The 14814-nt window shown below is 40.8% G+C and overlaps 1 protein-coding gene across 7 annotated transcripts in view; it reads right to left on the bottom strand.

Annotated features, from left to right (window-relative positions):
• The window catches only part of UBP26 (ubiquitin-specific protease 26), an 85603-nt gene that overhangs the window by 21356 nt on the left and 49433 nt on the right, over window positions 1-14814 (bottom strand). For 6 of the 7 annotated variants that reach the window (XM_010270139.3, XM_019199116.2, XM_088892743.1 and 3 more), the window contains 2 exons: window positions 14599-14806; window positions 14168-14239 (listed from right to left, as the gene is read on the bottom strand). In XM_010270139.3, the coding sequence (XP_010268441.1) occupies window positions 14168-14239; window positions 14599-14806 (280 nt within the window). The remainder of the gene's footprint in view (window positions 1-14167; window positions 14240-14598; window positions 14807-14814) is intronic. The other variant, XM_010270138.3, reaches the window with a different exon arrangement.

Below are 14814 nucleotides of genomic sequence, written 5' to 3'. Positions count from 1 at the left end.
CTGCCATATGAGTGTCTCGGGGAGCATGCATGAATTGGCTAATGCAACTGACTGCATATGCAATATCTGGCCGAGTCAAGCATAGGTACAAAAGTTTCCCAAGAAGTCTCTGAAAGATTCCTTTGTCTTCTAACAATGTCCCTTCTAAGGCTGAGAGTTGATGACTCATATCAATAGGAGTAGCAACTGGTCTAGCACCCATCTTTCCAGTTTCAGAGAGCAAGTCAAGAACATACTTCCTTTGGGAGATAAGAATCTCATCCTTAGATCGAGCCACTTCTATGCCAAGAAAGTATCTCAATTCCCCCAAATCTTTAATCTCAAACTCTGTATGGAGAAAAGATTTTAGATCATGAATTCCTGAAACATCATTACCAGTCACTACAATATCATCTACATACACAATGAGGTATACTGCCAGAGGTCCACTCCTCTTCAGAAAAAGAGTATGATTGGATTGTCTCTGCAATACCCAGAAGTAGATCTTCTGTCATCAATGTTTCCTGAAACATCATTACCTTTCATATCAGTTCCATACATCCCTGGAGGAAGAGACATATAAACCTCCTCATGTAATTCACCATTCAAAAATGCATTCTTCACATCCAATTGATAAAGGGGCCAGTCAAAGTGAACAGCTAAAGATAAAAGAACCCTCACAGATGTCATCTTGGCAACAGGTGCAAAGGTCTCTAAATAATCAATCCCATATGTCTGTGTATAGCCTTTTGCAACCAGCCTAGCCTTGTACCTTTCAATGGTGCCATCAGCTCGGTATTTGATAGTAAAGAACCACTTGCAACCAACTGGATCCTTCCCTTCAGGCAAATCCACCACTTCCCATGTGTCATTCTTGTGTAGGGCATCGATTTCAGATCTCATAGCATCCCTCCATTCTGGAATCTTAAGAGCTTCTGATACAGACCTGGGAATAGATGAGAAGCAACAAAAGAGAGATAGGCAAAGTATGAAGGTGAAAGCGAACTGTAAGAAAGGTGTTTGAAAATGCAGTGTGCAGTGCACTTCCGTTTTCCTTTCCTAACAGCAATGGGAATATCAAGGTCAGGGAATGATGAATCCAAAGGTGCTGAAACAGTACTTGTTGTCTCTTCTGTGACTGGAAGTGTATGAGGCTCATGTGTTGTAGGAGAAACAACCTACACATTTCTGGATCTTTGCCTTTGATAGACCTTTGGATTGAGGATAGGACGAGGAGGTAGAGTACTGGGACAAAGAGAATGGAACAACTGATCCACCCTTGATACATTTGAAGGAGAAGCAGACACATCAAGAGACTCAACAGGGACAGGAAGAGGAAGAGCAAACACCTGTGACAAATCCTCCCCCTGTGGACAATGTCTTTCTGGAAAGGAACCATAAAAGGGGGAAAGCTCATCAAAGGTGACATCCATTGAGACATACCGATTGCCAGACTTTGGGTCAAAACAACACTAACCCTTCTGTGTGGGGGAATAACCAAGGAATATACACTTTTGAGCTTTGGGTTCAAATTTATGCCTTTGGACACTTGGAACATGTACATAACAAGTGCAGCCAAAGACACGAATAAGAACAGGAAAAAGGTCCTTGTCCGGATGAAGAAGAGTGACCCTGGATGGCATACGGTTTATAAGGTAGGTAGCAGTAAGAACAGCATCAACCCAAAACCTGGTAGGAACATGTGAGGTAAATAAGATACTTCTTGCAACTTCAACAATATGCCTGTTTTTCCTCTCAGCAACCCCATTCTGTTCTGGGGTCCTAGCACATGAGCTTTGATGAATAACCCCCATGTCAGAAAGATAGCAAGATAGGTTTTTCTTAAAGTATTCTTTTGCATTGTTAGATCTGAAGATTTTAATCCTGGTATCAAATTGGGTTAGAACAAATTCATGGAATTGTTTTACAAGTCTTGGAACTTCATCACGGGATTTCATCAGGAATATCCAAGTGAACCGAGAAAAGTCATCAATAAACGGGATAAAATATTTGTAGCCACCCATGGAGGGTAAGTGGTAAGGTCCTCACATATCAAAATGCACAATATTAAAAGGAACAGAAGATCTTTTATTGCTCAAAGGATAATTGTTTCTACAATGCTTTAACAATTCACAAGACTCACAATGAAGACTGAACAAACTAATTCCCTTAAATAGTTCAGGGAATAGATGACTCAAGGCAGAAAAAGACAGATGACCAAAACGACGATGACACAACATAATCCGACTAACAGACTCTGAAGAGACAGATCTGAGAGCAACATTCCCAAGATGATCAGTGCATTGTCCCGGAGTATCAAGCAGGTATATTCCATTCGCCTCATGGCCACTCCCAATCACCTTCTGAAACTCTAGATCCTGAAAAAACACAGTAGGAAGAAAAAAAGGTTACACAACAGTTTAGTGACTTGGTTAAACTACTCATAGACAACAGATTTGTATTTAGTTTAGGTACATGGAGGGCAGAAGGTAGGAACAAGGAATCCGTAGCCTTGATGGTTCCCTTACCAGAGATGGGGGCAAGTGAACCATCAGCTAAAGTGATTTTATCACGTCTAGGAAATAAGTCATATGAAACAAACAAGGTAGACAGATTGGTCATATGGTCAGAAGCACCCGAGTCATCAATCCAAGGGATCTTGAGATTACCTGAAGTGGTAGCATGATTGGCATAAGCCCTTATACCTGAATGAGCAAATGTTGAAGCAGTAGAATTTACTAAAGGGTTGGAAGGAGAGGTTACATCACTCAGTTGACTGATCATCTTCCCAAACTTTTCATATTCTGCTCTCATGGCTGCCAATTGTGCAGAAGCAGACATCTCATCACTTGTCCATGGTGTGCTTCAGCTTCTTGCAGTACTCACATATAACTTCTTTCTTTCCTGTGCCACCAGAAGTTCCCGCATTCTAATAGGCCCTAATTAATGCCAGGAAGAGGAAAGGTCAACAATCAACTAAGGGGGGAAAATAATTAAACAATTAATCACATGAGGGCAATTATAGTTGGAGGGAATAAGGAGAGTCTTGGGGCATTTATGGCTATGTCAGTTATGAAAAAGAAGAGTTTTGGGGCATTTATAACTAGGCCAGCTGGGCATTTATAGAGGGAGTCAGTTATGCTATCAGTAGAGTATAAGAAGGGGCTTTAAGGGATGGGGGTGGTATGTTTTTTCTTTGAGTGAAGAATATTGTGAGTGTTTGGGAGAGCCGGCGGTCTCTCGAAGAACCAACCAACTGTTAATGTTTTCTGCTGAATGAATACTAGTTTCTTTTGTTGATGTTCGAGTGTGTGAACTTTGCTGTGTGTCTGAGAACTGTGTGAAGTTTCTGGGTCATATCAGTGGTATCAGAGAGCGTCTTTCCTCGGCCATGGTGACAGCTAAGGAAGTGGCGTCGCAGGTGGAGGGTTTCGAAGAACGCTTGACTTCTCTGCATTCTGAAGTGGATGGCTTACGTGATGAGATTCAGCGACTCGATCCAGAAAAGATAGCAGCAGGACTTTCGAAGATCTCATCCCTAGAAGGAGGCGTTCAAGACCTGGTAAGACGTTTTGATATGTTGCTTCAGCAACAGACCTTTTCAGCTCCTTTGTCTACAACTGACATTGCTCCTCCTGTAGCCGCATCAAGTCGTGTGGCTGACAAAGGGAAGAGTGCAGCTTTCCCGACGTCTTCTTCAATGTCAGTGCCGGAACATACTTCTGATCCACTTCCTCGGAAGTTGGAGTTGCCTATTTTTGATGGGGAAAATCCAAACGGCTGGCTTTTTTCGCGCGGAGCGCTATTTTGAGATTAATGGCTTGCTTCCGGCGGAACGACTGCGGGTGGTCGTGTTCTGTTTAAAGGGTGATGCTTTGGCGTGGTATTATTGGGAGGATGGTCGGCGACCTTTTCGGAGTTGGGCAGAATTCAAGGAACTCCTCCTTGAACGTTTTCGATTGACTCAAGAGGGTAATTTACAGGAGCAGCTCTTCTCGTTACATCAGTCTTCTACTATTAAGGAATATCGTCGCCAATTCAAGGTGCTCTCCGCTCCCTTACGTGACCTGCCAGAATCAGTCCTTGAAGCAGCCTTTGTTAATGGGTTGCGCCCAGATATCCAGGCCGAACTCCGACAGATGGAACCCGTTGGGCTGATTAGAAAAATGGTTGCAGCCCAGAAAATTGATGAGAAGAATCAAGCCTTATGGGATTATCAATCAGGTTCATTTCCTCATGGGCCCACAACGTCCCCCTCTGGAACCCACTTTAACTCACGGGTTTCGCAAGTGACTACTCCTGTTGTCACCCGACCTGCACGTGCCACAATCCCTCCTTCATCAGCCCCTATTATTAAGGCCCCACCTGCTTTCAAAAAGATGACTGATAAAGAGATGCAGAAGAAACGTGCGAAAGGTCTATGCTTCCGTTGCGACGAGAAATACAGCCCGAGACACCGTTGTGCTCAGAAATCACTTCAGGTTTTAAGGGTTCAAGATGATGTGGAGGAAATTACTTCTGATGCGTCTAATTTGGACTGCACTTCCGGGGACATTGAAATTGCTCTGGCTCCAGAATCAGTCGCGCTTTGTGTTTCGTCTCTTGTTGGGTTGTGTGCGGCAAATTCCCTTAAGGTACGAGGACGCATTTTGTCACGTGAGGTGGTCATATTGGTAGACTCGGGTGCATCCCACAACTTTATCTCTGAAACTTTAGTGGAAGAATTGAAATTACCCCGCACCCCTACACACAAATTTGGAGTTCAGATGGGAAATGGTGAGGAGGTGAGAACTTCCGGAGTCTGTCGTCAAGTTTGCCTCAGGTTTTATGGGTTCAAGATGATGTGGAGGAAATTACTTCTGATGCGTCTAATTTGGACTGCACTTCCGGGGACATTGAAATTGCTCTGGCTCCAGAATCAGTCGCGCTTTGTGTTTCGTCTCTTGTTGGGTTGTGTGCGGAAAATTCCCTTAAGGTACGTGGACGCATTTTGTCACGTGAGGTGGTCATATTGGTAGACTCGGGTGCATCCCACAACTTTATCTCCGAAACTTTAGTAGAAGAATTGAAATTACCCCGCACCCCTACACACGAATTTGGAGTTCAGATGGGAAATGGTGAGGAGGTGAGAACTTTCGGAGTCTGCCGTCAAGTTTGCCTCAACTTAACCGAATTGGATGTCATTGCTGATTTCTTTCCTTTAAAGTTGGGCTCTACGGATGTCATTCTTGGTTTTCCTTGGTTAGCATCCCTCGGGGACTCAGTGATGAATTGGGGCAACATGTCTATGAAGCTCAATTTGGGAGGTGTCCGGGTGAAATTACAAGGCGACCCTTCTCTCTGTTCTTCTCAGGTATCTTTGCATGCTATGATACGTAACTTACAACATGAGGGACAAAACAGGGGTTTTCCACCTGGATATGATTTTGATGCTCATATCCACTATGGGGCTGATGCTTACATTTGTGGAGAAGAGATGGCATTGTTGGAAAGCCTTGAAGAACAAGGAAAACCAAGGTTGAAGCCTCCTTTTCCAGCTAATGCAGGGCTATATGGATGTCCAACAACTATTACAAATGTTGAAACTGTGGTTGTTTCCCCCACCATGTTAAGGTGTGGTCCTGAATGGTTTGCTAGTTTTGGCAGGAAGAACAATTCTGGGACAAAGCTATTCTATGTCTCAGGCCACGTGAATAAGTCTTGTACAAATGAAGAGGAGATGAGTATTCCATTGAAGGAGCTGATAGAAAGGCACTGTGGAGGAGTTAGAAGTGGATGGGATAATTTGCTTGCAGTGATACCAGGGGGTTCTTCTGCTCCACTGATTCCAAAGCACATATGTGATGATGTGTTGATGGATTTTGATGCACTCCAGGCTGTTCAAACGGGTTTAGGGACAGCTACTGTAATTATGATGGACGAGTCAACTGATATTGTGGATGCGATTGCTAGGCTCTCTTACTTCTACAAGCCTGAAAGTTGGGGGCAGTACACACCATGTAGGGAAGGGACAGGATGGCTGTGGAGGATCATGGAGAGGGCTGAAGGTTGGAAACGCGAAGCTGGAGGAAATAGACATGCTTCAAGAGGTGACAAAGCAGACACACCATCTGTGCATTGGGCGATGCTGCTGCTTGGCCTGCGCAGGGACATATCAGTACGCGGTGTGTGTCCATCCACTATGCCTGGAGCTACAGGTTCTTATTCATTGGCTGGGCCTGCCTGATTTTGGAGATTCTTGGGAGCCTTTTGACTTCGAGACCAGTTTCCTCATTTTAACCTTGAGGACAAGGTTAGACTTTGGGCGGCGGGAAATGATAGGCCCCAATTAATGCCAAGAAGAGGAAAGGTCAACAATCAGCTAAGGGGGAAAATAATTGAACAATTAATCACATGAGGGCAATCATAGCTGGAGGGAATAAGGAGAGTCTTGGGGCATTTATAGCTATGTCAGTTATGAATAAGAAGAGTTTTTGGGCATTTATAACTAGGCCAGCCAGGCATTTATAGAGGGAGTCAGTTATGCTATTAGTAGAGTATATGAAGGGGCTTTGGGGGATGGGGGTGGTATGTTTTTTCTTTGAGTGAAGAATATTGTGAGTGTTTGGGAGAGTCGGCGGTCTCTCGAAGAACCGACCAACTGTTAATGTTTTCTGCTGAATGAATACTAGTTTCTTTTGTTGATGTTCGAGTGTGTGAACTTTACTGTGAGTCTGAAAACTGTGTGAAGTTTCTGGGTCATATCACATTCCCTTTAGGTTTAATCCCCATATTGGCAAAGTGATCATTAATATCAGCCCCTTGAACCTGGACAGCCCTTCTGCCCTCTTCACTACTCACCAATGCATAAGCTTGTGACAAAGAGGCACACTCCTTTGAAAGAATATTCTGTTTTGTGATATCATATTCTGGGTTTAGTCTAGTTAAGAACTCAAAAACCCTGTTCCTTTCAACCAATTTTCGATAGGTCTCGGCATCATTGGTGGTGTACGAAGTTACTGCTTCTATTAGATCAGTCTCTTGCCATAGGAACTTCAGGGTTGAGAAATATGCAGCAAGAGGTTTCTCCCCTTGCCTTAAATTCTTTACATCACTTCTCAATTTATATGCCCGGGCCACATTGAGTTTTTGGGAATAGGTTTCTGCAACACTGTCCCAAATTTCTTTTGCTGAATTCATCCATAGGTAGTGTTGACTGATTTGTGGCTGCATTGAGTTCACAAACCACCCAATGACGGATGGATCGTCTTCTGGGGGAGCCTTCTTACTCCCGGAAATGAACTCCCACTTTCCTCTACTACATACATGAATCTTTACTGATTGTGACCATGCCAAATAATTAGTTCCACCTAGTTTAAGTGTGGTCACAATCAATAAGGAATCACTTAGAGTCCCCTGAACCAGTCCATATTCAGCACCACTTTTGTTTTCAAACTCTGAGGAGTACATCATGTAAACACTCCAAATATGATTTCAGATGACTTCTACAAGTATACTAAATGAGATCAAGCAATAACAGAGTTCAGCCGACCACAAGAAGGCAACACACTGAGTTCAGCCTTCAAGAAGTAAACAGAAACTTCTAGGCACTCAGCCGAAGTACCTTTTCAAATCTGGACTTCAAGGTAAATACCACTTGGTATTGCTGAAATAGCCCTTTTTACAAACACAATGTGGGCAATAAAGACAACCCAATGTCAAAAAAGAAAAAAGGCCTCAAGAACAGTTCGTACAGCCCCCCAAAAACAGCCAAGTATAAGTAACAATCCACAGCCTTGTTACAAGGATGTTTCGACAGTTTTGACAGTCCAAGGGGGAGTGAAAAAACAGCCCAGAAATTTCTGGGTTAAACCAGATTCAATGGCAACCGAAAGTAGTACAGAACAACTAGAGTTTTCGGACACTTCAACAGTCCAAACACAGCCGAGAGTAATACAGAACAACCAGAGATTTTCGGACACTTCAACAATCCAAACACAATCGAAAGCAATACAGAACAACCAGAAAACTGAGCACAACTTACAATTCGAGCTTCAAAACAGAACCGAGCTGTTCCCCTTCCCTTTCTTTTCTCTGATTCTTCCTGGCCACCAAACCACTTCTCCAAGAGATTCTAGCCTTGGGCACTTCCAATGACCTCCAAGAATCAGGCAATACGAGCCTAAGCTTCCAGCCCTAGAATATTGAAGTTCGGGTATGCTCTGATACCATGAAGAAAAACTGATGAGAGGAGAGCTGAGAGTTCGGCAATGAGGGTCTGAGAATGAGAGTTTCGAACCTTCTCTCTCTCAGCACCCTTACACTATTTTATTAAGATATATTTGAATAATTACAAGGAGGCCCTTAGTTGGGCAAGAATTTACAAAGAACTAAATATAGACAGGATGGGCCCAGAATAAGGCCCATTACAGAAAAACATAAATAACAAGAAAGAATAAACAACCTATGGGCCATTCGGCCCATCTTCTCTACAAAGGTATTAATATACACTCTTTGAGAGACACTTCCAAATTTTTTCTTGAGTTCCTATACACTCCTTGTAATTAATTTTTCTCTTTACTAATACCATCTTCTGTTTTGATTTGGCTAGCATTTATTTAATTTTTATACAAAAGCCATGAAACAAACACGCCATGAGTTTCTTGTTAACAAATTGATGTTGTCCCTACATCAGTTTGAGGGGGAGGTGAAGAAAACAAGAGAATTTAGAGTCTTCATGTAAATTATTACAATATATCCAGATCTATTTTATCGCTTTCTTGACTTTTGTGTATATTCTATTCCCGAAAGGGTGAAACTGTAATCTCTCCATCTTTGAATATAAAGAATAATATATCTTTGCTTGGGTTCAATAACAAGACAGATTGCCCTTTCCAATTGTGAGCTTCTCTGTTCTTGCTCTTCCAAAACAGTTTACAGGTACCACAAGAACACAACGAATACCCTCAACAGAAAGAGCAATAATAGAAATTCTTTCAGACCCCTCTCCCCAGGATGAAGGCAACAGCAAAACATAGAGTGGATTCAAAAGAAGTGATCTCAATAGTTACACACTGCTTGCCAATGATATGATCCACATGCTTTAACACCTTTTTAGTGGCAGAGCAACCCAGGAAAACTCCCCTATCTTATTTCAGATCTAACCTAGACCTGTAAAGACCCAAAATATGTACTGACACATCTAAAAACACAAAGAGGACTGAATAATGGATACTCATCAAGAGACAAGGACAAAGAAGACATGCTGTCAAGCAACCTAGATGGCATCCAACTGATCAAATAATCAGTTGTAAGAAGTCCTACTTAATACCTGGGGAGAACATTCATAAAATACAATAGCTGCTGAAATACTTCTTAAAAGATGTTTATTTTTCCATTTTCCCACTACAATATATTGGAATTCGGATTAGCTGAACGTGATGGCTGTTCAGCAGGCTGTGGAACCAATGATGAGGTTCCACGCCAGTAATAAATTCATGGGCACAACTGTAAAAGGTGTGGGCCCCATGTATTTAAACACTGGCATGGAACCTTATCATTGGTTCCACAGCCTGCTGAACAGCCATCACGTTCAGCCAAATCTTGCTCATTATATCGAGGAGTGTAAGCACACAAAGTTTGATGAAGAAAGCCTAATTGTATAAACATAACAAGATCCTTTTCAAGTATTCTGTACCATAATCAAATCTGTAAATTTTTGCTCATCTTTCAGACTAAGTATGAATCATGGAATGATTTTCTTTTCAAATTCCAAGAACATCATCCCTTTATTCTAGCATTTACAACCATGAAATACAAGAACAATCATCCAGAAATTTGGAAGAAAAAAAATCAAATACCACCACAAAATAATAATGGAAAAAGGAAAAAGGAGTAATTTTATTATTTTAGAGCAAAAAGATGCTCTACAATGTTTAGATAACTGATAGACATCACACTACAGACTTGACACTGCACCTAGACTTCGGTAGGACTCTGACTCTAACTAACAAGAAACACATTGCCCTAATATTAACAGACGTGACACTTAAGCAACTGACTAGAAGAAAATAAAAACCTTGGCCCTATATTTCATTCAAGAAACACTCCCCAAAATGCTGCAGGCTTCACCCAACCAATAAATATGGGGGACAAGAAGTTCTTGTATGGGCGGAAAATATAGGAAAATAAGAAATCCACAGTCCGCTAAATAATATGAGACCACTTAGGAGTTGAAATATCAAAACCTGTATTTTCTCAATTTTTACACCATAAATTCCAGGAAAAATCTTAATTCCATTAAAAGGACATAAAACATTTGATTAAAAAACTGTAGAATTCTGTTTTATTTTTTATAAATGGTGAAATATCATTAAGACTTAAGAGGGTGAGGAGACCTCAGAAGAAACAAAATATAGAAGCTGAATACAAGAAAAAGGGTAAAGAGAGCATGGGAGCAAGAGATTCCCCACATCAAAAAAGATGAATCAAATATTACAGAATTTCAATCCTTGAGACTTAAGAGGGTGAGGAGACCTCAGAAGAAACAAAATATAGAAGCTGAATACAAGAAAAAGGGTAAAGAGAGCATGGGAGCAAGAGATTCCCCACATCAAAAAAAATGAATCAAATATTACAGAATTTCAATCCTTAAGACTTAAGAGGGTGAGGAGACCTCAGAAGAAACAAAATATAGAAGCTGGAGCTGGATGGAAGAAAAAGGGTAAAGAGAGCATGGGAGCAAAAGATTACCCACATCAAAAAAGATGAATCAAATATTACATATTTGCAATCCTTCTGAAGTGAACAGAGTGGTTCCCTCAAACTTCTTAAGAACCAACACCTAGCACCTGACATTGTTCCTCACATTTCTGCCTTCAAGGGTGGTTCCCTCAACAGTAGCGTTTCTGCCTTCAAATATCCTCATATTTTTTTCCTTTCAATACATACCAATAGATACCTAAAGGAGACAAGTTCCAACTTACCCTCCCTCTGATACTGACCAATGACAAGCCACAAGGACATCAGAGTAGGGAAATCATTGGGCAAACTCACTGTTAATAAATCCTGCTCTATAGAACAGTAGGATCCTTTTCTTCAGAAGCCATTGACCATCTGTAACCATGTTGACATCATTTAGCAGCCTTCTGGCAGCAAGGTTTCTTCTTTCTGTACAACAACTAGGGTTGGCCAACCAGATTGGTTCTGATGGCAACTCAAAACATAAAAACAGACCAAATAGGGAGGTAAAAGATATAAATAAGTATAGAAAAGAGAAGATAAACTAATTTCATTGAGAGAAAGAATCCAAAAGTCTGAGTTGTACTGGTACACCCTCCTATCAGAATAATGAACCAAATAATATGACAGTACAAATTGTTCCAATCAGAAAGGAAATGTGTATTATGAAAACAAATGAGGAACATTTATTTTTGAAGCCAACATTTCCAGATATGGATTAAAAATATATCCACCATAGATTTAGCAATGCAAGGAATGAGGTTGGATTTACAATTAGGATTGATGACTAAGGGATAATACAAAGTGATTATTTCCATTACTATTGTTCAATAATTAATAGTAAAGGAGAGAGCAACGAGAATGTTGTACATAGAATTAAATTGGAGCAGATGAAGTGGAGAGGTCCATCTGGAGTGTTGTGACCAGAGAATATAAATCAGGTTAAAAGATAACTTCAAGTATAAAGCCCGTAATAAGGGGCAAGAGTATAAGAACATAAAAATGAAACATATCTTAACAATAAGCAAAGCCGAAATGCATATGCTGAGATGCATGAATGGCAAATGTAGAAATTATATAATTAAAAATGAGTGTATTGAAGGAGATTTAGAAGTTTCCCTGAGGTTATAAAATGGTCAAAAGCATACTAAGATGGTTTTCAGAGTGCATAAAGACCATATACTGCATTTCTGCACCAATAAGAAGTAAATCAATACAAGTTGAAAGGTCGAGAAAAGCTAAAGATATAGATTGAACTAGTGAAACATTAATGGAAGGCCATGTTTTTTTAAATCAGTTATGTCTCCCCATCACAAGTACATTGAGGTGCTCCTATTGAGGCTAGAGACCCCATAAAGAAAAAACTAAGTTACAACTGAGCCCAGAACATAGATTCCCTAACTGTCCCTTGCTTAGCTAATCCATCAGCAAAGGAGTTAGCAGATCTCTTCACCCAAATGAGCTTGATTTCCATGTCTTTAACCATCCACCTGAACTTTTTCCTTTCATTGCTGTAAGCCCATAACCCAGCCTTGTCTTCTTTCAACCACCCAACTACCACCTCCAAGTCCCCATAAATTACAAGTCTTCTAATGTTCATTTCCTTTGCTCTTTGGACACCTCCCACAACTGCATAGGTTTCAGCTCTGAGAGAATCACTCATCCCAATCGGGCTTGAGAACAAGGCTGAAACAATCCCATTCTCATCCCTAAACACACCCCCAATTCCTGAAAGCCCCAGGTTCCCTCTACTACTACCATCAAAGTTCAGTTTTATAAAACTGGAGGGAGGGGGAAATCCAGGGCACGCTCAGGACTGTTTTCACCTAGGTACACTTAGCAATCTCTCCCCACTTTCTAAACAGATCATCCACTGTAAAGTCTGTGAACAACACTGAAGATTTCAGCCACTGTACCACTCTTACATGAATCAAATCTATCAGGTTTTCAGCCCTTCTCTCCTTTTCGGAGAAAATTCTTAAATTCCTATCTTCCTACAATGACCAGCACACAGCAGCCCTTAGGCATCTCAACATAGTCCTACTCCTACCCCTTTCCAGCATCCACCTGACAAAGTAAGGAGAAAATAGGCTCTGCAAGTTCAGAGGAGGGGTGCAGCTATGCCCAAAAAGGGAAATTGCGCATTCCCAAATAGTTCTTACAAACTGGCATGAAACCAATAGGTGAAACCCACTCTCCCCATCGGCTTTACAGAGAATACACCAGTAAGGGGATAAGCATGTCTTGGGTCTCTTTTTTTTCTTTTTTTTGAAACAGATCACTAATGTTGATTCTTTCCAGAAACGTTTCCCAACAAAAACTCCCTACCTTAGGAGGAATTGGCTTACACCAAATCTCTTTGACAGGGAAAGGAGGGCCAATGGGGCTGGATGGCTGGGTAAGGATTTGAAAGAAAGAGGCACAAGAGAAAGAGCCCGAAGGGGTGGGGGTCCAGATTCTAGTGTCTTCCTTTTTGGGGTACAATAAAACTTTTTCAAGAAGACCAAGGAGAGTCGAAATGCTGTTTGGGTCTGTGTCTCTAACAGCCCTCCTCAACCCCAAATTCCATCCAGTCACAGAGTTTGAAGATGAAGGGACAAGAAAGGATGAAATTGGCTCATTTATCAATTCCGAGAGGGCAAATAATGATGGAAATTGATCCTTCAAAGGAACATTCCCCACCCAAGTTTGTTCCCAAAATTTTATGAGATTTCCTGAGTTTAAATCATACAAGATCAGAGGGGAGAAAACTGGTAACAGATCATCATCCTCACAAGATGATGAGGTTGAGGTGCTCCTATTTCAACCAGGACTGCAGGTTGTGTCAGAGCAACCAAGACATCATCCTCACAATTCCCACAAGACAATGTTCTGCTGCTACAACTCCTGAGGTCTATTGCAGTTACTATCTTAAAGACAAAACCATAGATGTTATTTGGCATTTCTTCCATTTTTTAATTTAAGATTTAGGTCAGTTTGTGGCATATTATAATGTAACTTAATTAATCATTCATTTTGATCTTCAAGAAGTCATTTTTCCACATCTTTAAAAGATACTGCCTCCAATATGGTATTTATATGCATAAAAATATATGTCATAGGCATATAATATAGTATTTACTAACAATGATGCAACCCAGAAGTACTGGACAACAGAAGCTTGAGACACAACCTTCTGTATGCATAAAAGATACTATATTATAGTATTTTTCCACATCTTTAAAAGATACTGCCTCTAATATGGTATTTATATGCATAAAAATATATGTCATAGGCATATAATATAGTATTTACTAACAATGATGCAACCCAGAAGTACTGGACAACAGAAGGTTGAGACACAAAGAGACAGAAGCAAAAACATGTGATCACTTGCATAAGCATAAAGAGCTTTTTTTAAAATCATAATGAGAAGCCTTGCAAGATGAAAGGCAAGAGAGAGAGATAAAGGTTGGCAAGCTATACTTACATTAGACACCCTTTGGACAACAATGCCTCGCTTGTAGGTTAGACTGAGAGGCCTTTCTAGCAAATGTGAATGCTGGCAGGGGAAAAAAAAGTTAAACCATGCATGCAACTTAATAACAAGCACTATCTTTCTTAGTTCAGAGAAGATAATGGAGGTATCAAAGATAGCAATCCAAGTTGAAAAAAACTGGCATCCCCATATCAGATTAATTTCCTAAAAGATTGCTCTAATTTTTTTAGTGTAAATTGCTAGGTGGATCCCATGATGTTTCTTAGCAAGTAGCACAATCATGAACACAAATCCAAGCTCTTAATCAACAATCACTTAAAATCTACAACTCCTGAATTGGAATATTACTATATATCAGTGACCTCATGTTGTCAGCCTATCCAATTTAGCTACTAGTTACTAGGTAGGTGGATCCCACTCACCTTCTCACATTTAAGGGAATCAAGAATGTTGTCCAAGCTTTCAGGTTCAACAGATGCAGAAACATTCTTGCCACTAGCAGTGATATAGGTTCTCCACTTTGTCAGCCATGATGAAGGCAATAAATAATACCTGCAACCTGGAGAAAGTGCAATGTTTTTTCCCAGGACCAACTTCTCATGATTCTGGCGCTGTTTGAGCTTGGCTGCTCTGCAGCA

This window comes from Nelumbo nucifera, chromosome 8 (genome assembly GCF_055504915.1).
Source record: "Nelumbo nucifera cultivar China Antique chromosome 8, China Antique-T2T, whole genome shotgun sequence".
NCBI classification, from domain to species: Eukaryota; Viridiplantae; Streptophyta; class Magnoliopsida; order Proteales; family Nelumbonaceae; genus Nelumbo; species Nelumbo nucifera.
Note: the sequence above shows the minus strand (reverse complement) of the source record. Positions and strands in the feature narration are given on the sequence as shown.